The sequence below is a fragment of the Ammospiza nelsoni genome, chromosome 10 (genome assembly GCF_027579445.1).
Source record: "Ammospiza nelsoni isolate bAmmNel1 chromosome 10, bAmmNel1.pri, whole genome shotgun sequence".
Classification (NCBI taxonomy): domain Eukaryota; kingdom Metazoa; phylum Chordata; class Aves; order Passeriformes; family Passerellidae; genus Ammospiza; species Ammospiza nelsoni.
This window is the reverse complement of record NC_080642.1, coordinates 13,570,868-13,594,563: the sequence shown is the minus strand read 5'-3', so window position 1 is coordinate 13,594,563 and position 23,696 is coordinate 13,570,868. Positions and strand designations below refer to the sequence as shown.

Here is a 23,696-nt window from a genome sequence, read left to right as displayed (position 1 = left end):
GTAGCCCTGCAGTACCCCAGCACTCTGAATGGCTGCTCATAAAGTTCCAGGCAGAATTAAGAAAGTGGCCAAAATGGCACATAAACTGAATATCACATGCTGACATACCTGGGTCTCTGTCTTCTTCCGCTTTTCCCTCTTCCTCATTCTTTGTTCACTCCATCAAGAGGATATGTGTAGTTTAAAATGCTGTAGCCAAAATCACTTTTGTAGAGTTTAGAAGATGGAAAATTACAGTACTCAAGCTAGCAGTACCCTCAGACAAATTGTGCAGGCAGCCTCTGTTCCAGGGTACCTCAAGGAGGAGGACACTTGGTAGGCACAGAGCACTCATCCTCAGGAGGCTCCCACTAAATGGCCAGGAAAAAACCAAATTGTTGTCATGGCAAAGAAAAGGGGTTGACACAAGTTCCTTTTCCTTGTATCCCTGTACCAATGTAAGGCTATATTGGCCTTTGAGACATTTACACATTAAGAATGTTCTTTGATAAAGCCAGAATGAAATAAGGAAAACCCTCTAGCCGCTGTATCTAACTCTGGCAGGCAGCTATCTAGCAAATTATCACCTCTGCAAAACCCTTACATGCAGGAAAGTCTTATTAATGTGGCTCTCCCATTTTGCTTACATTCTGCCTGCTACAATTTAGAATTTAGCTGAAAATATGACTGCAGAACTCACTGTGGCTCAGCTATAATGCTCCCCACATGTAGTGAGAATACAGATTATTACTTGCATTCAGGTTCCTAGAGTTGCATTTGTACATGTGATTCAGGAAATACTGAGGTCAGTAATGCTACTTTTGTTACTCTGCTTGGAAAAGCTACATAAACATTTATGTTAACCCACTAAATTCTTCCTAACCAGAGATATGTGATACAAATTATAAATTTTAAAAATACCTTTATATCAGCCATTGTCATATTATTTCCCTTTCACGTATCCTCATTTCCAAGATGCTTCTAGACAGAAGTCTTTCAGAGATAAAAAGTGTTGAGTAAACATCTTACCTCTGCAGGAACTTTAAGTAATCTTAGCAGATTATTATGAATTAGATTTTGCTATGGGTATCAATTTGGTAAGTATGGTATTGTTTGACTCCAGAGAGGGGTCAGACACATTGTGCACAGGATTGTAGTGACAGCCTGCAAAAACCTATTGAGCACCACCTGGGCTAGCAGGAGGCTAGCAGTGTGAATGATGATGTTGAGACTCTTACTAAATATTTACTGAGCCATCAGGACTCCTCAAATCACCGTCTAAAGCTATTGTGAGGTATTATTATTGCCACAGGCTATTCATATTACCCAATTTAAAGGTTCACTCCCCAAGAGGTAATAGTGATAATATCCCCAGCTTTCCAGTCTAAAGAATAGGAATCACTTGCTTCCAAAACAAAATATAATCTTTAAATTGGACCCTACTCAAATAGCTACTGAAGCCAGAGAGAGCTCTATGACAGAATTTCCAACACCTATTGAAGACAATGTAAAGGCAGAAAAAAAGTCCCCTCTAAATCACAGATATTCAGGATAATTTCTACACTGCTAAAGTCAGGCTTCTGCAAAATCTCAGTGGCAGCCTCTTTCTGTTCCTGATACCTCATGTGTCTTCTTCCAAATGAGTATCAGAGAGAATGAAGATTCTTCTTGTTTTAGTAAGACCAGGCCATTTAATCCTGCTCTTTATCTCTTCCTTCTGCTGTTCATGAGCAGCCCACATTGATGTTTATCAATATACATTTGCTCTGTTGAGTTATTACAAATAATTCTCCAGTTCTCAAACATAATTCTAGCTTTTTATTCCCCCTATGCCCTAGGACTGTAATTGAGACAGCTGATGATGTATGTAGCTGAATATAAACCTCCATAAACAGAGGCTGTGAGCTGGAACTCAGCTGCACGTAGGCCATCCACACAGTTTTTCCACTCTGACTCTTTCTCCCTGCATCCACTTGGGGAAGTTGTTTTGGCTGTGACTCCCCTGTGGCCGATTCCACGTCACACCAATGACCAACTGGAGTAAGGAGAAAGCTCCTGGCTCAATGTCCACAGCTCTCGGCCAGCACACCAGGAATCCCAGGTGAGATGCACTCCTTTTCTCTTCTGAAAGGGATCTGCACTCTCCAGGCAACCTTCAAAGCCTTGCAGCTCTGTTTGTGGGGCCTGTTCTCTTCCCCTCTCCAAAGACAAGGAACTTGCTGCAGCAATCAAAGCTTTACTGGCTGTGTTTGTTTTTCATATAGCGCAGACAGGGGATATTAGGCAGGAATTTTCTTTAAAATCACCGTTAATATCATTTACTCTTGTTCTTTAAATCCCAGAGAAAGCCCAACCTTTTCCCATGGAATTTCTTTAAAGTGAGTCACAGAAGTCAACTGCTGCCCAGGCACTCACAGGAAAGGAGGATTTACATTTCATGTGTGTTTTTAGGAACACTCTCCTGTCACACTATTCATCTCCAAGACTAAATTAGGTCATTCTTTTGCTTTTCCCCTCTTTGTATTGTAGAGGAAAACAGACGTGATTTATCTGCCTGTCATTATGGAGGAGGCTTCATCCTGAATTTGTCCATTCACTTCTAACTCCAGGCAAACTTCAGCCTGTGATTCCCATCATTTTGGGGCTCCATAACCAGAGAGCATGACTGGGCAAAGACTTGGATGCTTTGGTGATTAAATATTTATAAAACACCTAATTTAGATGGTGGGTGGATGAGAGCAAGGAAGCAACACTTCTCTGCGACGTGGTCTCCTCACAACCCACTGGAAAATATTTGGCAGTAAGCAAAGATGCAGAAAGCAGGTACCAGGAAATGTGCTTTGTTTCTCCATGTGTGCTGTGCCTGAGGTGCCTGTGCATGGCAGGTCTCTGGGGGACAGCAGGTGACACTGGCAATGGATGATTCTTGAATCTTGCACCAAAACACCTTTGGGAGCTGCATATGTAAACTTTCAAACCAAAGTAATCTTTTGCACTTGGGATCTGTTCCATTAATAGCATGGAACTGATGGGACTTGGAAGAAACTCAGTTACTGCTCCACAGTCACAGAAATCAACAAACAGGGCACTGTCCAACTAAGTCTAATATAATCATTAATTCAAGGATCATTATTTAGAGAATTCCATCACATACAAAAACTTTAAACACAAAATTGCTATATTAACAGGAGCATCCTCATAGTTCTACCTGACTGCTTTTTTTCTTTATTTTGGGAGAAAAAAATTATAGTACTTATATTTTAGCATGAGAAGAGACACTTGATCAGGTGTTCTGACCAGAATGTCACACTCACTGCATTTCTCTTTCATACACTCATATTACAGCCAAACATGGGCATGTGTTGGATTAAAACATTTTGGTCCTCAGCAGAGTAAACTGTTGATGCCATGCTGACAGCCTGCTAACAGCCATCAGCTATTGCTAGAATTGCTGGGGGAGTTTGCAGGAAGGCATTTGCAAATGCTTTATCAATACAGATTTACCTCAGCAGCAGAAGGACAGACAGCAGCACTTGTTGCAGCCTGGGTGGAAAATGCCTTATTCCTCCTCCTAGCCAAAGAAAAAGCACCTGAATCAAAAAGAATTGCAGGGAGACAGCTCAGGAGCTGTCTGGGGTGGATGCTAAAAGTCTCAGGGAAGGAATGAAGCTTCAGAAATTGCAGAAGTTTTCCAATTTTTACCTGTAATCAGGCAGCACACCTCCAAAGAAAGCTTTTCTTTCCAAAGAGGGCTCTCATCATGCTCTTTTATCCAGTCACTCCAGACTGCAGCTTGATTATTCAGCTGAGATTTCAAGCCCTGATATTTTTAGCACCATTTTTTTGCTTTTTGCCTTTGTCAGCAGGTATATTTGCATTTTTAAGTAGTCAAATTCTAATAATAAATGTAGATTAGTGAAAAATCCTCCAATTTTTATGTATATATAAATCCTTCTCTGGCTGGATCTGAGCTGGGATGCAGAGATTTATCAGTGGTGTTAGGTGCCCTCTGGACCAGGTAGCTCCTTGCCTTTGCCCATCTTGGCTCAAAGGATTTTGAAGTCAAATGTGTCAATACCCCTCAATACCTCTTTCTGAAAAGATAAAAACTTCACTTGTGCACACTTGTCTCTGCAAATTTGGTTTGAGTTCCTCTGATAGTGAGAATTTTTGCTAAATGTCAACACATAATTACTGAAGTGCAAATCCCCATGAAAAACAATTTGCTGAAAAGATTTCATATTTGCAGCTTAAGAGATGCTGATTAGTTGGTATTTTACTCTGGCATCAAATTGTAGTATCTTCCTTAGTGCATCATAACCACTGATTTTTTAAAATTTATTTTCATTCCTTTTCATTAATATGCAATTTTGCACAAATATTCTATTCAGCTAGGCATACTATTTAAAAAGTTGAACACCATAAATGGAGCACAAGCACTGTACAAAAATTTAGTTGATTTATTCAACAGATTTTGCCTTCCTCTGTCTTGCTCTCCTCTCTACCACTACCGCATTAACTAATTCTCTTTTTCTTTTATTTTCTTTTTTTTTCTTTTTTTTTTTTTATGTTCTGCAACACATAGGTAAGTTCTTGTTCATTTCAATGGCTGCCTTTAATTCTTGGTGCAATCTAATATTAGCTTACCACCTCTAATAGCCCTTCCAAAGTTTGTTCAGTGGAAAGCGCGGGGCACAGTGAGCCCTTGTCTGTGCTGAAAAACTTTGCTTGTACTTCTTTTCTGTCTCAATTTGGCACCAAGCAGAATACAGGCATAAACAGTGTCAGCAAGCTCAGCCTGTCTGCTGAAAGACCTATATTTTCCATGAGCCACAAATTCTGCTCTCAGAAAAACTAGATTATAAAACAGTGTGCCTCAGTCCCTGTATACAGTCATATGCAGTGGGATAAAAAAAAAAGTTTTATACCAGTTAAAAAGCAAGACTGGCTGCAGGAGCAAAGGAAGGCAGGATTTAGGTGTTGATGTGCAGGTCTTTGCCAGACATACACACTCTTGCAGTATGAGGATTCATTTTGTTCACATTCCCCAGAGCAAGTGTTGCTCTGTGTGGTTATGTGTGGCTGGAGAGAGCCACAGAGAGAGCAGGAGGCTGAACTTGAGCTGAAATATTGCCTGAGCTTGGGAAAGATCATAAAGAACCAGAGGAGCAACTTGCAGCATGTACAGACTGCTGGAGGGAGCTCCTCAGTGATGTACACGACAGCTCAGTTGTACAGCAGGGTGTAACCAAACAGAAAGCAGCCCAGCACAAAGAAATGCCTGTGCAAGGTCAGATACCCTGGGAGGTTCTGCTGTCAAATTGTGCAAAAAAATATCCCCACATTCAGGAGAAACTGTACACTTCCACAAGAGCAGGACTACACTTCAGAGCAGGAACGTGCAGCCAGGACCTCAATTAGAAAACACTGCTGTACTGATGAGCTGGTCATACACAACACCAGCAAAATGCTGCTGTAAACCCCAAGGTCAAGGCAGCCCCAAAGTCTTGAGTGTCTTCAGGGCCAAAACATGTGACTGGGTCATTTAAATTAGCAAGTTACCTTTTGTTTATACTTCTCTTTTTATGAATAGCTTTAATTAGAGCCTTCAGCACAAGCCTCAGTTATCCTGGGAGTTTCCATGTGGCATTTGCTGCCCACAGCTCTCTCCTGGGGCTGCTGCCAGCTCAGTGAAGCACCACGGTGCCAGCCCTGCCTCCCAGCCCCACAGGCAGAGCCATGGCAGAGCTGCAGTGGCTGCACACTTACCTTTGAGCTGCCCCTTTGTCCATGCAGTGACGTGCAGTCGCATGGGAATTTTCCCAAGGCTGAACATCTCCATGGCATTCCCTCTCTGCAGCACATGAACCAAGGAACTGGAGGCTCCTGACCAGTGGTATCTGCACTAGCCCACTGCCCCATCTCCTTTTTGGCATGTATTTTCCCTTGGGACTAAGGTGGTTGTGCACCAGGGGCAGTGGGAGCTGCAAGGTCCTGGAGCTCACAGCTCTGTGCTTGTGCTCAGCCTCCCACCAGTGTCTGCCTGCTCCTTGGAAAGGCAAGCAACAAAGCAGAAATATTGACTGCCTCAGATGCTACCACCTGCCCTGGTTTAGTAACTAGGCCAGCTAAAGGTTAAACCAGCCGAGGCATAAGCAGCAAGTTTAAATTTAACAAAACTTAAAAAACAAAAAAGAGAGAGAAAAACAAAACCAAAGCCAGCAGCCCACGTCACAGCCATTCACACTGAGCCATCTCATGTCTAGAGGGCTAAATCCAGCTTAGACATAAATCAGTGACTTTAAACCAGCAATGAAATCAGCCTGTTTCCTTGATGTACCCTGCTGTGATATATTAATAACTTTTTGCTTTCTGTAGTAAATTCTGTCAGAAATCATAGTCCAATTCCAAATTATACCATTTACCAAGCCTAATGCAACTTTAAAGACATTACACAGTATTTTGTCTAAGTATTTTAAATCAATCATGGTTTAACATGCACATTTTTTAATTTTCCTCGTGGTGTGTAATTGCATTTGAAGCTTAGGATTTTGCTGCTTTGGTGGGAAAGACACATCCTGCTTTCCACACTCATGTAGGGAATACATACTTTGGAGATAGTGTAATGTGAAATTCCTCCACTGAGAAAATCAGAATCACTGTAGACCTCAGAGCCAGGTTTAAGCAGTGGAAAGATAATTTCTGTGCTAACACTGCCACCCATCGAAAAATAAGAGGCACAGTCATTGTACATTCCTGTTTTCCTCCCTTCTTCCTCTTTGGTATGCTGCAGTGTTTTCATGGAAATTTTCTCCTCATTGCTGTCTTTAATAATGTGAAGTTATCAGGTAAAATTTGGAAATAAACTAAATCTAAGTGGTAGGTCAAATATAGCTATAAACCAGAAGATAAATTCTCTCCAGAACAAAACCATTAATGTGCAGAATTCTCCCTGTGAATGGTGCCAAGGAGCTACTGAACCCCAGCACAAAACCATGGCATGTATAACCATATACATCATGAAAGTACATATACACCCCTGACCCAACAGAATCCCACCAGCTGGGCTCTTCCCTCCACCCTGGGAGAGCTGCACTTTCCCTTTGCTAGAGGGAGAATCTCCCTCTGACCTCTTGCTGTTTTCTCTGCAGTTCTTACACCTTTTTTATCTCCTGCCTCACAAATGTTAAGATCAAACCACATGATTGCTTTTTGCTTAACATGGCTCTTTACCTTGGGGCGGAGTGGTGGTTTCCCCTTGATGCAACCCACAGCTGTTTCCTTGCCCTGGCTGTGGGAGGTTTCCTTATCTTCAAGTGTCTCTGGTTCCACAGCTTGTTCCCCAAATCCTGCTTTCACCATTTCCTCTTGCAAATTATTAACATCCATATCATACAGTGGCCATTAGCAGTGAAACACTTGAACCATGCAATTTTACAGCAAATTCCCTTGCACAAAGATTTGATTTTCTTTATTATCTCCTGCATTTCCCAAGAGTTACCCCTGCACCTACAGCAGAGGGAGTTAATTTAGCTCAGGAAATCAGCTGCTCTCTCCTTCCCCAACTCACCTTTTGCTGTGCAGTCCTGCTCCCACTCTCAGCTTCTGGTCAAAGTTATTCTTGTTAGTAAAAGCACAAGGTACATGAGGGATCCTTTGGTCAGCAAAAACACCCAAGGAGACCTTTTTATGAACTTTGCAAATATGAACTAAAATTATTTTAAAAGGCAAACTCCTAAACTTTAATACTTTAAAACAATGCTCCTTCTCTTTTACAATTAACAAGGTTATTAACAAAAACCTGATCTTGCTTATAACTAAAGTAGTAAATCACTTTTTTAAAACATTTATAACTTTGTTTTCTGGAAAGTGGAATTAATATGCTTTTCTACTGAGCAACATCATATTAATTATGGTTTTGTGTACTATATGAACTGCAGGTTTTTATTGCAACTGCATTTTATTGCTTTTATTAAGCAACTGCATTTCCTGTGCAACTGGAGATGAAAAACTTATCAGGATGGCACAGATGGAAAGGTCATTAACAGAAGTAGAGAAATCCATCTGCAAATCTCACTCTGTAAAGGGTTTTATGTAACAGCTCAATCTCACTGAGATGCTATTGAATAACAGGCAGCATGCTGGAAATCTTCTAATGCTTTACACAGCCTGGATTTATGGACAGGGGGTTAAATCATTGTATTGCTTATTGTCTGAAGGATGAAGAGTGGAGAGGTCTGGACTGGTGATTTATTAAATATGGATCTGTTACGATTCTTTCAAAATGAAAAGAAAAAGCTCAAAGAATGATTTATTCTTCATTTAACAGAGTTTCAGAAACAAGCAAGTCTCCACAAGTTCTTGAAAAATTAAAAGAAAACCATTTTTTCAATTAAATAACAACAGAAAAAAATGAGATGCTAAAGGCAATAAGATACTGTTTGGGTAACTAGAGAGTTAGGCCTGGACAGCTTTAGTTAGGACTTCCCATGCAATATTTTTACCTTCATGAGAGAGTGTGAACTGTTTCAGAAGACACAAGTTTATGAGCTGTGTAACCAGTGTCAGAGTTATCCCGTTCCCCAGCTGATGGAAAGTTCCTCCAAGTCCAATGCTCTCTCTGTTGTTTTATGATCTGAGGTTGCAGAACTTCTTTCCAGTTCTTACCACAATTATGGCAAATCTAAGATGCTTAGCTGCCCCTTCTTACTCCTTTGCTGGATTCACTTATTCTCTCAGGTTATCTAAATTTTCACCTTATTTACTAATTTTGCTAAATACATGGCAAAGGAATAAACTGCAGCAATCTGACAACTAAACTTGAGCAGCACAAAATCAAAAAAATCTAAATGGGCAACAGCAAAACTTACACAACTTCAGTGTTGGATTTCACTGTATATGAAAAGCCTGTGTGTAAGCACAGATATCTTTGCTTTGATTAGTCTTCACACAATTGTTACTGCTTGCAACTGAAATTTTCCTTAAGATACAAGAATTGCAACATTGTTTTCCTACACATGTTGATGTGAAGTTGATAATTCTTAATGATTTGCATTCTCCCATTCTTCCCTTACTGCCCTACAGAGATGTACATTAATTTTTCCGTGTGATTTTGTATGCAAGGTTATTGGAGCAATGATGCTTCCAGAACTCAGGGTGAATAACTAAGAAAAAAAATTGAATGAAAAAAATTTTAATTACTTGGAGGAATGAAAATAGTCTCCTAGTTATGTCCTATTAGGCCAACCTCCTAATACCTCACTTAAATTTGCATACCCTCCCCAGCTTATTGTCAGCAGATGAATTTATAACACAAGATCTTTTTCACCAAAGGCAAAGGTATCCCTGCTTTGTCTACTTGCAAAATATGATTCCATCCATCCCTCAAACAGCCATGGACCTCACTCTAATGCAAATTGTAAATTTAAATCCTATGCAGCACCTGCCATGGAAGTAAAAAGGTATTTTCAAATACTCCAAACAATATCGATGAAAAGATTTGAATAACTGCTGAAGTGCAGGGGTCAAATATGCTTGAACCTGGGACTTCAGAGCTACAGACAGAAATGAAGCTGTGTGCCACCCCTTGCAGAAAAGGTAATAATGATGGACTTAGCCAAGTGAATCCCTAGAGGACAGGTCTGGTTTCTAATACATGTACCTTCTACTCCCAACTCTAGTAACCAGAAACTTTTAGCAGATTTTAGCAAGATTAGATTTCCTCATTAACAGATGGTCAATAAAGCACAAAATATTTTTTTTTAATTTATAACAATTAAGTTATAATATCAATTTAATTCCCTAAGAATAGTGCTGATGAATGAAAAATACACCTCCAGCAACTCCATATACAAGGAAATTTAGCAGCAGAAACTAATTTAAGAAGGAATAATGTACAATTTAAAGACTTTCAGAACAGTCTGGACTGTTGTCCCAAATTTGCACAATAATTCCAACACCGAAGAGAATCCAGGTACACAGTAACAATGGCATTTCCCTTTTCTTTTGCTTTTTTACTGGCCAGAATCAACCAATAAATTGAAAATACTGAACAGAAGGACTCCTCAGCAGGACTAGAATGCAACTGAAAATACTGGCAAGGACTTCTCCCCACAGCTGGATGCCCAGAACCCTTCTGTGCATGTGCTTGTGTGCAGGGGTAAGAAATTGCAACTTATCCATTGCTTAGGCATTAAAAAAAAAAAAGTAAATAATTTAAATAAAGCTAAAAATGCTAAGAAGTTGACCTGCCACTCCATGTGTCTGCTTTTGAAATGAAACTGCTCTGTTTATGCAGAACACTTGTTCTGTTTACTCTCTGCCCCCAAACAACAGACAGACTCACAATCTGTGAGAACCTTGGACTAAGCAAGGAGCAAAGAGGACTGGAGAAACTGAGGAGGAACTAACAGGTTTTTCCTTGCTTCAGGCCACACTCCTGCACAAGGCAATTATTAAAGAATTATGAAACAGAAGCAGGCACAGGCAGTTTTATTTCCTGTCAGCTCTACACTTCTGTTGCAAGGCTTAAGTTTCATAACAGCCCAAATAAGAAAACCAGGTCATGCTCAGGAGGAGCCATATTTGAGAACATATCCATCACTCAAGGTGATGGGTAGATCTTGCTGGGAGCCAGATGCCCACCAGGCCACTCCATGCCTTCCCAGAGGGACAGGGGAGATAAAATATGACACAAAACAACTTGTAGGCAAAGATAAAGCAGTTTACTAGAAGAAAAGTTTATGTGTGCATAAACAAAGTAGAAAAAAAGAGAAATTTTATTCTGTACTTCCCATTGGAATGCCCAGCCACTTCCTGGGAAGCAGGGCTTCAGCATGGAAGTGATTGCTGGAAAGGCAAACACTGTAAAACTGAATGCAACACCTTCCTCCTCATTTTCTTATCTTTGATACCCGAGCTGATGTCACAGGTGTGGAATGTCCCTTCGGCTCATTTGTGCCAGCTGCCCTGGCTGTGTCCCCTGCCAGGGGGGACAGGGAGCGTGTTCCACACGGGCCCCCTGTGCCCCTTGCCCAGCCCCAGCCTACTCAAGGCAGGTGGTGTCACCTACATAGTTAATGAAAAACCCCTTTGCCAGGATCTTTTCTCCTGAGAAGCTGGGAAGCTTCAGCTTCTCCATGTTTTGCTACTTTGGAATGTGATTTGGAGAATTGCTTACACAGCATGTGAACTGTTTTTACTTGATGACAAGTCACAGGCCCAGCTGTGTTGAGACTCTGGTCAGTCACAGGTTTTTATTATTCATTCCTTTCTAGCTTTCTGATGTCTCCTTTCTTCTCTTTCTTTAGTGTAGTTTTAATATATAATTTTCTTTTAATATAATATATGTTGTAAAACAATAAATCAGCCTTCTGAAACATGGAATCAAGATTCTCATCTCTTCCCTCATCCTGGGGACCCTCAAACACCATCACAAGGTGGAATGCTGGAGAGACAGAGCCCTGCTCAGCTGCACCAACACACTGCTGGGCTCTCAGCAGGGCAAAGCACAGCCCTGTGAGGGCTGCTGGGGAAATGAGCTCCAGCTCACACACACCCAGGACACCACAGTAATTATATTTTACACTCACTTCAGATAGTTCTGTTCAAATGCATTACTTTGTTCTGAATGTATATATTTGATAGATAGAAACTACAGAATGTGAACACCAAGGCAAAACTACCAAAGAAGAATACCCAGGAAAATATCAGTGTCTCCTTATCAGGCTTAGGTTATTATTAATATTGAATATAAAAGTAGTCCTCTCTTTTAGGAATCAAAGTATTATTATAGTAGTTTTAAATAACTACTATAATTAGTTACTTTAAGATTTCAGAGTTCTTGGGAAAAAAAAAAGTTGCTATATATTTCTCTAAATGATATTATTGATCTGTGCAGATAAAGAGCCCTTATTTGAATACTAAAAATTATTTCACCATATTAAAAAATAATAGATAAGACCATAAAGCTTTTAGCTTACAGAAATGTAACTGTAACATGTACATTTCTCATATTCTTACTGGAGGTCAGCAATTCATTGGAAAGCTGGGAGATCCATGTTCTTCTTCCTTCCATAGAGAACATCTAGATTTCATTACCAAACTCCTGCTTGCTGATGCTTAATTACCACTACGCTCAAAAAACATGAAGTCCTAAGGGGACAAAAAAAAAAAAAAAGGCAAACAAAACAAATAATTAGAATTCTTAAATGTGGTTCTTAGTTCTGAGATCCCCTGGCTATATTGCACCTGATGTACACCTTCCTCTAAGAAAGCTGAAAGGGTGAGAAGAAGGGGGAGGCACATTTGCCATGCCCTCACCACTTGGGTCTCTCAGAATGGGACATCCACAGAAACAGAAAGATGGTGAGAGACCAACATGGGAACTTTTAATCTATCACTAGCCACAGCTGTGCTTCCTTTACTAGGGATTTCTGCCCTGACTTTGTTCAGCCTGACTTATTCCCTCTCATTTTCCATCAGACTGGAGTCCATCACAATAATGGCTGTCTTTAGCTTACTGGTGGGGGCCCCCTTTCTGTGCCTGAAAGCCCAGGGTGCTCCCACTCCCTAATGCTGCACTTGAAGCACTTGGAAGCACAGGAACACACACAGCTGAACAAAACCCTGCTCATGCTCAGGGCTGTCACAGGCTGGAGACACCTTTCCAAACGCAAGGTGCCTCACATGCTCCTTTCCTGCCTCTTCACATGCCCCTTTCCCAGCCAGCACAGAAGCAGTGCATGTTCTGAATGGTACCTGGATGCAGAATTGTACTGTACACTGGAGCGTGTTCCACACTGTTTTCAGAGAGGACAGTGAGCTGCTCTGCACTATGGACTATTGCTGAGAAGTGCTCTGACAAGTTCAATGAGCTGAGCCTCCACAGTAGTCCCTCCATTTGGAAATTGCTGCTCTGAGAGCATCAGTCCTGCTCAGTTCAGTGCTTCACATGCTTCCAAAGAGAGCTGGGAGGCAGTGGGTACAGCATTCATCTGTCCACCAGCCCAGTGGGCTGCTTGGGCTTTGGATGGGTCTCTTGGCTATTGCTAATCTGTATTTTTCTGCTTTCACCATCCATAAATTTGCTTTCCTCTGCTAATGAGTCTGGAAGAAGTCTTCCCTTTGCCTTTTTTCAGTCCCACCAAATGTGAAACTCTTCTTAAATACAATTAGCTCTGCATGTAGTTTAGAATAAGCTTATTGTCTAAAATAATTCTGCGCTGCCTTTTGTGGTCAGTTTTACACACAGAAGTTCACAAGCTGTCGCCCACTTGAAGGAGCTCAAATTTAATTCCTTTACCATCATAATTTAAACATGGAGATGAAAAAAGTTAGTTTATGTTGAAGTATTAGTGAATAACTTACGATCAGGAAGCAAGCACCAAGCATGACAGCTTTCAATTTCACATCGAGGTCCATTGGGAATGAGATTCCAAAATTATCTGTGTCTGTAAACATTTCCCGCACAATACCAGTCCACTGCTTAGAAATCCTCCCAACAGGACAAGTCTCATCCAGAGACATCACCTAGAGTTTAATATAAAATTTTAAAAAGCACCATCAAACCTGTCTGTCATAATATTCCCAAACCCATTTTGGAATAGATCTATTTGAAAGCTTCAGACTGTTATTTTTATTAATAGAGTTATTGAGTGCAAGGGTTTGTACCAAAAGGCAATCAGACTATCAGAAAGTTGGTCTAAAGTGTCAGAGGCATGAACTTGATTCTGACTTTGACTGGGAAGTTCAGTTCCTTGATGGTGCTGGGATACACACTCTGCTGGAAGTGGTGTCTTTTAGCCAAGACAGTGAATTAGTTTCTCTTGCCATGCATCAGGAACCGCTCAAATGAAAATTAAACAAATTACATTCTTCTGCTCAAAAGCAGAGGTTAGTCCTCTGGCAACATTACATTTTCTAAAGTTAGAACCAGTCTTCTGGGTCATGTGAAATATTAGCTTCCAAAATAAAATTATATAAATTTGCTATAGTTGCAACATCATTTTAAACATTAAATTGTAGCTTTGTATATCTTTTACTTAATGTCTACAAAAACAATGCTGCATTAACCAATATTATTTTAAAAGGAAAGATGTAACTCTTCACTCATTCAGCTCTGTATTTCAAGTCTAAATTAACTTACTAGTTCATTGCATGATTATTAGATGATTAAATAAGGGGTTGAAGGAAGTCATTTTAATAAATACCTGATACAGATTACTATATTTTCCTTAGAGCCTGACATAACAGATTCAAATGATTTTGCTGCTAAATATATCAATTAAGTGATTTGTGTGCAGCCACAGGGAATTCTCAGTGATCACTGACGAGTGGCTTTAACATATAATTTCTGGAAGTTTTTCTGGTTTATCTAGAGTAATTTAGGTATATAGAGAAGTCATTTGATTATACCAGCATTAAAAGATGATGTAGAAATTATTTAATATATACAATTCAATTGATAGGTAGTATGTTGAGCAACAAACTAATACCAAACTACTATCTGAAAACAGACACATGCAAACATTTTTACATTGCATACCTCAAAATGAACGTCCTCACAACACCGGCACACAACACAGGGGCCATTAATTTTCAGAATATCCTTTCTTTTCTCATCTTGAATGGTAAACTTTGGCAGGCAGATGTGCCAGTTCTGGACAACATAACCAACTGTTGTTCCTGGAGGTGCCTGGACTTCCAGCTTCACAGGGAAGAGAAAACCTCCAAGTGAATGGTCATGCTTTCATATGCTAGTGAGACAAAACCCACACCAGCACACAAATGTAAAACAACCTATTTTTCCACAACAATCTGGCCTTACAAAGCATTTTGCTGTGAGTGTTTTCAGAAGACCACTCAGATTGTTCACCTCTTAATCAGCTTTTCCTTCAAGAAAAAAATAAGAGACTCCTCAGGCTCTGGAGCGCACAAACTATGCATCCACAATATAAAGACCAAAGTCCAGTGAAAGGAAGGCAGTGAATATCCCAAAAGCATTCAGTGAAGGCATTATAGGGTGCAGCTACTACAAATGCCTCACGGGAGCTCTGAGTAGGCTTAGATTTAGAGTTTCAGAAGTTGTATAATTCCAAAATTATGTTAATATTTAAAAAACCTCATGATCTCCTATGTTGAATGCCACTAGAGCTTTCAGAGCTGTAAAATGAAAACCCTAGCTGTTAGTCTATGAAAGCTGTTGCCTTACTGTTCCATTCCAAGTGCAGATTTCAGCACCAGCCACAAGTTCCCCAACATGCTGCTCAGTCAGATTTTTCATTACCCCAATCAGAACTGCCCAGTGAGCCCAACCAAGTGCTGCAGCTCACTTCCCTCTTCCCAGACCAAGAACGCCGCACACAAATCCCACACATCTCTCTTCCCACACCTTACTGGCAAAAGCCTGACTCATTTCACCTCACCTCTTGGTCCAAGACAAGGTGGTGCCTGTCTGAGGAGGAGGAGGAGGGCAGGGAGAGGCAGGACTCACCTCCTGCAGGCAGCAGGGGCAGCAGCAGGCGTCACAGCGGAGGGGTCTGTGCAGCCTTATCACCTCCCGGCCCAGGTTATCAATAATCTTCATGGTGAAGGGCCTGGCGGGCCCACAGCAGTTCCTGGTCATGCAGTCAGTGTCCTCTGCTGCAAAGTAAATCCTCTGCCCCAGGGCGTTCTTCAGCTCATATTTGTTGTTTTCTTCAAAGCCAGTCACGACTGAAAAATGAGGAAAAACCTGCTAAATTCCTAGGAGGGTCTGGTCAGACAATCCCTGCTCTTTGGGAAGGCAAGACTCTCTCAGAGTCTGTCAGAGGGAAATGATGGAAAGGACCCTCAAGCAGTAAAGCCTGATGAAGAAGTTTAAGGGAAGAAGCCACCATGAGCAAGGACATGTGGAAAAATCTGAGATTCCCATCTGTCCCCAGTGTCCCCCCTGGCCACAGGCACCCAAATAAGCACCACCATTACCAATAACACAGCAGGGAAGGTTCTCAGGGGAGAATTGCATGGATAAGAGTTAAAGAGAGTTGTGAATTTGGGGGTGAAGCCAGAAAAGGGCACAAATAAGATCAGAATAAGAAAGCCACAAAAAACCCTCCCAGTCAAGAATTACAGCAGCACACATCAAAAACGACAAGAGCCAGGACAGAAATTTTAATTAATTTCTATAACAAATGAGAGCACTCTTATAAGTTTTAGAAAGAACCAGAAGGAAAAATGCAGCAGCAACATTAGGGGGTATCTGGGATGTATGGTCTATTTTATTCCTTCTATTTGACAGACATTGATAATACACCTTGGATATTCTTAAAGCACAGAATGAGGGGAGTAGAGGGAAAGTCATTCAGTTTGCTAAAACAGCAGGATTGACTGTAAAAGGGATCAAAGCCACATGCCAGTCCATGGAATTAGATGGGATATGACAAGACAGAATACAAAATCTTTAACTAAGGAAGAGAATAGAAATCATTGTTAACAAGTAACATTGGAAACGTGTGGCTTCATCTATAATTAGCTATATATCAACTATAGCATTTATAACCAAGATTATTCAGTTGCATTGCTGTGTATCTTTTGAGATATGGAACCTGCTGAAAATCTTCTTCCCTCCTATTTTTCCTTCCTCTCTTCCACTCTTCAGGACTTCTGCAGGAATTGAGGCAGGTAATACAAGAAAGACAAAGGTGGTAATCACCTTAAAAATAGTGTCAAAGAAAGCCTAAACTTCACTGTTCTTGGGATTATTAGATTTAAATACTTTGTACTTACTCTCAAGAACTTCAAGTTGCTGATGAATTAATATCTGGTCAATCTGGTCATGGTTGAAAAATTAAACAGAAGAAACAGTTAACAAGTTATAACTAAAAAAACTGTAGTTTCAAGAACTGCTGTTTCATTTTAGACTGTAGAGGCAGATTATCTCCCCTTTAAGCTCTGGAATAGCTCACTCCCCTCCTTGGCCTGTCCCCTGCCAGGTCAGCAAAGAGAGCTCCAGGGCACTGGAGCTGATGGGGGAAGCTGAACCCAAACTGGTTTGGTGACAGCACACAGGGCTGACACACCTGCGCTCCTGTCAGGACTCAGAGCCTCAGAGAGCTCTCACATCATGTCCCAGAGACTCCACGCAGACAAAAGCAGGAAATGGGGGTATTGAGTAGAAGCCCAGCTACTGCTCAGCTCTAAGGAAAATTCAGAGGCTGCTCTCCTAACCAGTGGTTTTTGTTTTTTTTGTTTTGTTTTTTTTTTGCCTTTTTTTTTTTTTTAGCACTTTGCAAAACTGGCAACAATACATCAGTATTAATCTTTCCAGTGCTGAGATGAACTGTATTTTACACTACAAAGACATATTCAGTAATGTGGAAACAATTCTTATTTTGCTATTAGCATTCTCTACGCTGTGAAGTCTGACTGGCAGCTCTACTAACAATATTAAGAGGTGTGAAGAAAGCATCACATAGAAAATTAAGTGCTTCTAATGTGCTAGAGTTTCCCATATAATAGGCATTTATTCTATGAACCTTTCCAAAAGACATTACATCTCCCAAAGAGTAACTTCAGAAATGGGAGGGATGTATGACAACCCTCTGTCTCTCATCCTGTAGCACCCTACTTTCCAGAAAGATACTCCATGAATAAGTGCTGCATCTCTAACAGGTATCTCTGCATTTAGACAATAGAAAAGGCTCCACTTAGCAGCCCACAAGCAGCAGCCTATTCAGTTCCAACATAGCCAGATGCTTTATTTGCTATTTCATGGATGCAGGCTGCTTCCCAGAGCAGAATGCCTCATCTCTGGGCAAGGGGGACGGGTGCAGGTACCTGTGTGAGGTACTCCAGTCCAGGAGGGCAGTTGGGAATAGAAGGAGGGATTGGCATCCAGATTGTCCCATCCATGGTGGGCTGGCTCTGGACAGGTGGGGGGACGAATCCTCCTGGGAACGCCATGGGCTGTGCCTGGAATCCATAGTTCCCTGCACCTGTGACATTTGGCATGGTAGGAGAGATATGGTCATGGAAGTTAAGTGTTGGAAAATAATTGCCCTGTCCATCTTCAAAAGAGTAATTTATTCACTCTTTGGAACTATGGAGATCCTTATACCTTATTTATTTCAGTTATGAATACAATAACTCTCATAAAGGGAGTTACACTGCCATGGGAGGTTCTGATGCCTCACACAAAATCAAACCAAATAAATTTTAAAAAATACATAGTTCTTGAATAGAGAGAAATTTTATTCACATAGACACAGTCAATTAAAAAAACATAAATAAATAAATGAAGGTTATTTCTAATTAGAGAAGAAAGAATACTTTAAATTACATTAAAAGCATTGGCATTTATGCACTGTCAGTTGAGCAAATGAGGAATTTTAAGACCGAGTTTTCCTGGAACTATACCTTCTAGTTTTGTGAAAGGAAATGTCCTTTTAGCAAAGTTCATCTACAGTTTTCAAACCAGTTGACTTGCAGACTTTCAGCCCACATCTGCTCAGCACCAAATTTCACAATACATTACAACACATGGACCAGTGCACGTGAAAGTTCAGGCTGTGGCCACGGTGCCTCAGGTGATGTAAGGTGGCCACATCACCCACCCCAGGCAAGAATCCCTTGGGAATTCAAAATCACTTTTATGACTGAGCACAGGCTTTGCAAACCAACTACCTGCAGCTGTTGTGGGCAAGTGTGTGCACATAGAATTACTCAAAACAACAATGTCCCTGTGACCTCCAGGCACAAGCAGTGAGTGCTTGCTCCCTGCTACAGCCAGCTGTACTTACAGACCTCAGAGTGCCTTGTCCCAGGATGCACAAGCTTTAACTTATGAACAGCACAGTAACTTTGGCCAAACATTTTGCTTTTTACCTCTGACTTATGCTCTGAGCCTGATTGTTAGATATTTATTGTGATTTGGTTCTTCAGAAAGAAATCACTGCCAGAATGAGAGAAGCTGTTCAGGAGAGCTGCATTTTGAAGCGGAGCAGAAAACGAGACAGAAGAGGAGAGAGCGAGTGAGGGAAAGCATATGGTGTAACCACCTGCAAAGTACAGCAACAGAGTAAGAAACAGGAACTGAATACATGCAGAACTGCAAGAGAAAAACAATTCCTCACTTCTGTATTTCTAGAGGAAAATAAAGTGAAATACTGAAGTAACATGGTAATTAAAAAGTCTGATTACCAGTAAGAACCTGCTGCACACGAATTGCAGTCAGTAACATCCAGCAAACCTGCCTAGCAAACTCCCCACAGTGACCACTGAGGAATACCTGACATTTTTAACTCCTACCACTGCTTAGCACATACTAAAATGCAGAACCACAAAGGAAAGAAATGACCTTTCAGCAAAACAGAAGTTAAAAGCAACTCTATAGAATTAATTGCAGAAAAGTAAATTGGAGGCGATCACCCTTGTCCAACCCCGTATTCCCCATGCTTATTTCCTAATGGTCTCACAGATCAAGCCACCTACCTTGGTAAGGCCCAGGGACCTGCTGAGGGGAGCCATAGGGCACTCCAGGAGCTGTGGCAGGTGGAGGTCCTGGAAGAATGAAAATACACCCTGAGTATGGATCATATCCTCCTGCCCTGGGTGAAAGATCCCCAGCACTGACTCCTTTTCCAGAGTACACATAGAACAAAATCTAGGCAGCTGCTTTCTGTACAGCAAAAATACACATCAAGATCATATTTATGAGCAATGCATGCATAAAAAAATTAATGGAGTTCTGGTCCTTAAAGCACAGAAAAAGGACAGGTGCTGCACAGGATGTCAGGAACATGTCACAGAATCAGAATTGTTCAGCTGGGAAGGGACCTCCTGAGATCATCTAATCCAAGCAGGGTCAGTTCACTCTGCCTGGAGCAAAGATGCTTTTGTTCATTGCTATTTAGAAAGAGGCTTGAATTCAAAGAGCATTGCCAGGAACTGACAGCCTGCTTTCCAGTACAGAAAATGGCAGAGAGCCATTCCCCTCTGTGTAAAACCTTTTCTCCCAACTTCTTCAAGTTCAGATTACAGTAATGCCTCACCAGCAGATGAGGAGTGTTATGGACTTAAAAACATTTACCATCTTCAGTTTTTAATAATAAATAACTTGAATTTCAAGATTACTTAATTAGTTATTATTTTTGCTTAACTTCAGAAATCAAGATCTGAAAATATAAGCTCTACATTTTGTAAAATATTCCATTTTAAAATGTAAATAATTTCAGGTTAAAACATTCATACATATTTCATATAATTAGAAAGTAAGCTAATAGCTAAGCTAATATTGCTTGAATGTGCTGTCTTTGATGTTAGCAAAAGTTGACATTTTGTTTATATTTTACTCACCTTGCATTGCTGTAGATCTGCTTGTAGCTCTGCAAAAGAACATTTTTGTCTCATGATTTTTAAATATACTTTCACATAAGAGCTATTCAGAGTTCTCTATTATTGATAAAATATATTTTTCTCTCTAAACTGTATGGGAAAATGAAATTACAAATACAAGCAAAAATAAACTTAATCTCAGCTTCCTTCTAGGCTATGTCTCAACTACTGTTGAATTCTGAGTTTTCTATGCCTACAGTCATGCTTTGAGTATCCTGAAATCATCCTCAACTCAGAAGAGCATTGGGATGTGCAAGACTCCACTGGGCAAACATTCAGAAATATCCTGTAATTTCACATGAACAATTTACTGCAGTAATTTAAGGGCAGCTGGCTCAGTGTATTGATGTTGCCCACAAAATGTGCTCAGGCAAACCCTGGAGCAGCCATGCTACCACCTACTCAGTTCTTCAAGCAATGCCCTTTCTCTAGTGTTAATACTAAATAACACATATCCAGTATTTGCCTTCACAGGATCACAAACTTTGGTTACCAAGAGAAATAAATTAAAAAAAAAAAACAAAAACCAACCAAACAACATAGCTCACAGCAAGAAAAAACAATCAAACAAACAAACAAAAAAAAAAAAAAACCAAAAAACCCCACTAAACAATCTAACCCAAACCTAACCAAAATAAAGCTACACACAAAAAACCCCCACTTACTGATACCAGCTTAAACCTTGAGACTTCTCTCTTTCTCTGGGGTAATAAGTGAAGCAAGGCAACAGCAGCAACTGCTATTACAGACAGATCCAAGACAGTCAGGAGATCCAAGCATGGAACTGTAAAAAAGAATGGTACAGGCACTAATTTTTAATAGGATTGAAAGCTTTAAAATAAAAAATAAATCTAGTTGTTCTCTAAAAATAATCCAGTTCAAGTTAAACCATGAATAAAATGTGTCTGTTAATGATTCTTCTAACTACTTCATTTCAACGAGGATGGTTGGTCAAAGCCGGGAAGTGAAACTGAAAGCAATTCCTTCCTGTTTTTCATTCCCTGAGTAAAAGCAGCTCTCACGGGGCGATGTCTGATGCTTCTGGAATGTTATGCAGATTCAGTTGCTCTTAAACCATTCCTTTTTAATATACTTTTTCTTCTACTTTACTAACTCTACTAGCAAAACCACTGTCCTGTTATGCATACTTTAATTGGGTTCTACTCATAAGGTAGATTGGATTGTAGTCACTGTATGAATGGAGGAATATCACAAAGTATAGAAGAATAAAACTAGCAAAAGATCAGTTTATGCAGTGAAATGTTCCAGCAACATGAACTTCAATGAAATACTGAGAATTACAACTAAACCCCTTGGTAAAGGGAGAGTAGAGACAGAATCATGTGATTTATTTAAAAGAAAGGCTTTGTCCAGAAGCCAGAATCTTTCATTGTCCCTACAACCACACACACCAGCCACTGTACAATCTAGGATTTAGAAAAGGTTGTTATGCTCTGTAGTAGGAAGCAATAAAGATTTTACAAAGCTCAGCCCTCGTTTTTTTATCTGATCACTTTCTCATTTTCAGAACTACATAACACAGCTACATGTCCCTAGCCTGAGGCATGTCACTAAATATGCTGCAAGTAATACAGACGTGCCATAATTATGTTAATTATAGGCCTTCTGCCCTTTATCAGAAAACCAGAATACTAGCACGACAAGTAGATTCATTTCTTTTCCAGCTCACTAAAATGTTGCGAAGAGCACGTTAATGTAATGTAAGCTCCCAAGCACAAACATGCTTAGTTATACAAGCCAAGCCCTTTCCAAGATTTCCAAGAAGTTGTAATATTCAAAAACCAGGAAGCTGAATAGCAAGGAGGCATGCAATAGTTTTCCTTTTGAGGCTATTTTTTTTTTTTACATTGCATTCTATTAGACTGTTCAGTCCCTGGATTTGAACCCTGCCGATGGAGTAACAGTATGCTTAAAAAATCATCTCGACGATTTAATTAAATTAGTTGGTTTAAATGTTAAGAAAATATTATTCAGAGAAGGAATTACTCTTTTTTTGTTGTTCTGATGGAGCAGGATACCCTCTCCCTTACAGTGACTTTCCTGCTGGGAGCGTCAGTTCCCGGCAGCACAGCCCGGGGCTCAGGCTCGGCGGGACCAGAGATGTGCCCCATCCCCGGCACAGGGACCAGCGATGTGCCCCATCCCCGGGCACAGGGACCAGCGATGCGCCCCATTCCCGGGCACAGGGACCAGCGATGCGCCCCATTCCCGGGCACAGGGACCAGCGATGCGCCCCATCCCCGGGCACAGGGACCAGCGATGTGCCCCATCCCCGGCACAGGGACCAGCGATGCGCCCCATTCCCGGCACAGGGACCAGCCGGGACCAGCGATGTGCCCCATTCCCGGCACAGGGACCAGCGATGCGCCCCATTCCCGGCACAGGGACCAGCGATGCGCCCCATTCCCGGGCACAGGGACCAGCGATGCGCCCCATCCCCGGGCACAGGGACCAGCGATGTGCCCCATCCCCGGCACAGGGACCAGCGATGCGCCCCATTCCCAGGCACAGGGACCAGCCGGGACCAGCGATGTGCCCCATTCCCGGCACAGGGACCAGCCGGGAGCAGCCGCTGCTGCCTCACCCGAGGGGCTCTCCGGGACAGCCCGGGCAGCAGCAGCCCCTCCCCGAACGCATTCCCTGCCAGCCCGATCCTGCTCTGCAGTGATCAATCCTAACCCACCCGCGCTGCCCAGCCGGACACACGCGGGGCTCCCCCTCGGCGGGGCTTTCCTGCCCCAGCCCCGCCGATCTCTGCCCATGCCGTGAGGAAAGCCCCGGGATACCTGACGGGAGCGCCGGCAAGGAGCCCCGCTCGCTAAGGAGGCTCCGCTGTGCCCGTGTCCCCGTGTCCGTCCCGTGTCCCCGTGTCCGTCCCGCGCCGCTCGGCAGCTCGCAGCGCCGCGGGGCGGGGAGCCAGGGCAGGGCTGGCCGCCGTTTCCTATCCGGGGCCCAGCCCTGCCGAGAAACGCCGGTATTTCAACAGCTTCGCTATTCGTGACAGTTACTCTTTCCGTGTCTATGGGCAACAACGCTGATTCAGTCCTTTTACAATTAATTAATTAATTAATTAACTCAATTTCTGCCGTTTAGTCAGCAACATCATATTGCATAAACGTGATAACGCCAAGTTCTATATCCACCCAGAAAAGAGAACAAATGCATCTGGCACAATTTTACCGTGCTTATGAGGCAGGACCTCAGGAGGAAAAACATATTTATGTGGACTTCATAGTTACAGGAAGAAGAATGTACAACAATGAATTGTTTGGGAAACAAAGGACTTGGGGAAAGTTGGCTCACACCCTGATTAACAGCTCTGA

The 23,696-nt window shown here is 41.6% G+C and overlaps 1 protein-coding gene across 1 annotated transcript; it reads right to left on the bottom strand.

Moving 5' to 3' along the window:
• Positions 1-10,681: 10,681 nt before the first annotated feature.
• LOC132077568 (phospholipid scramblase 1-like) lies at positions 10,682-23,401 on the bottom strand. The gene is given in 11 exon segments (XM_059479372.1): positions 10,682-12,101; positions 12,103-12,132; positions 13,348-13,509; positions 14,525-14,686; positions 15,473-15,693; positions 16,747-16,789; positions 17,797-17,954; positions 19,450-19,518; positions 20,314-20,342; positions 21,018-21,136; positions 23,160-23,401. Coding segments are annotated over 9 exon segments (879 nt in total). The 5' UTR covers positions 20,321-20,342; positions 21,018-21,136; positions 23,160-23,401; the 3' UTR covers positions 10,682-12,074.
• Between the last annotated feature and the right edge of the window lie 295 nt (positions 23,402-23,696).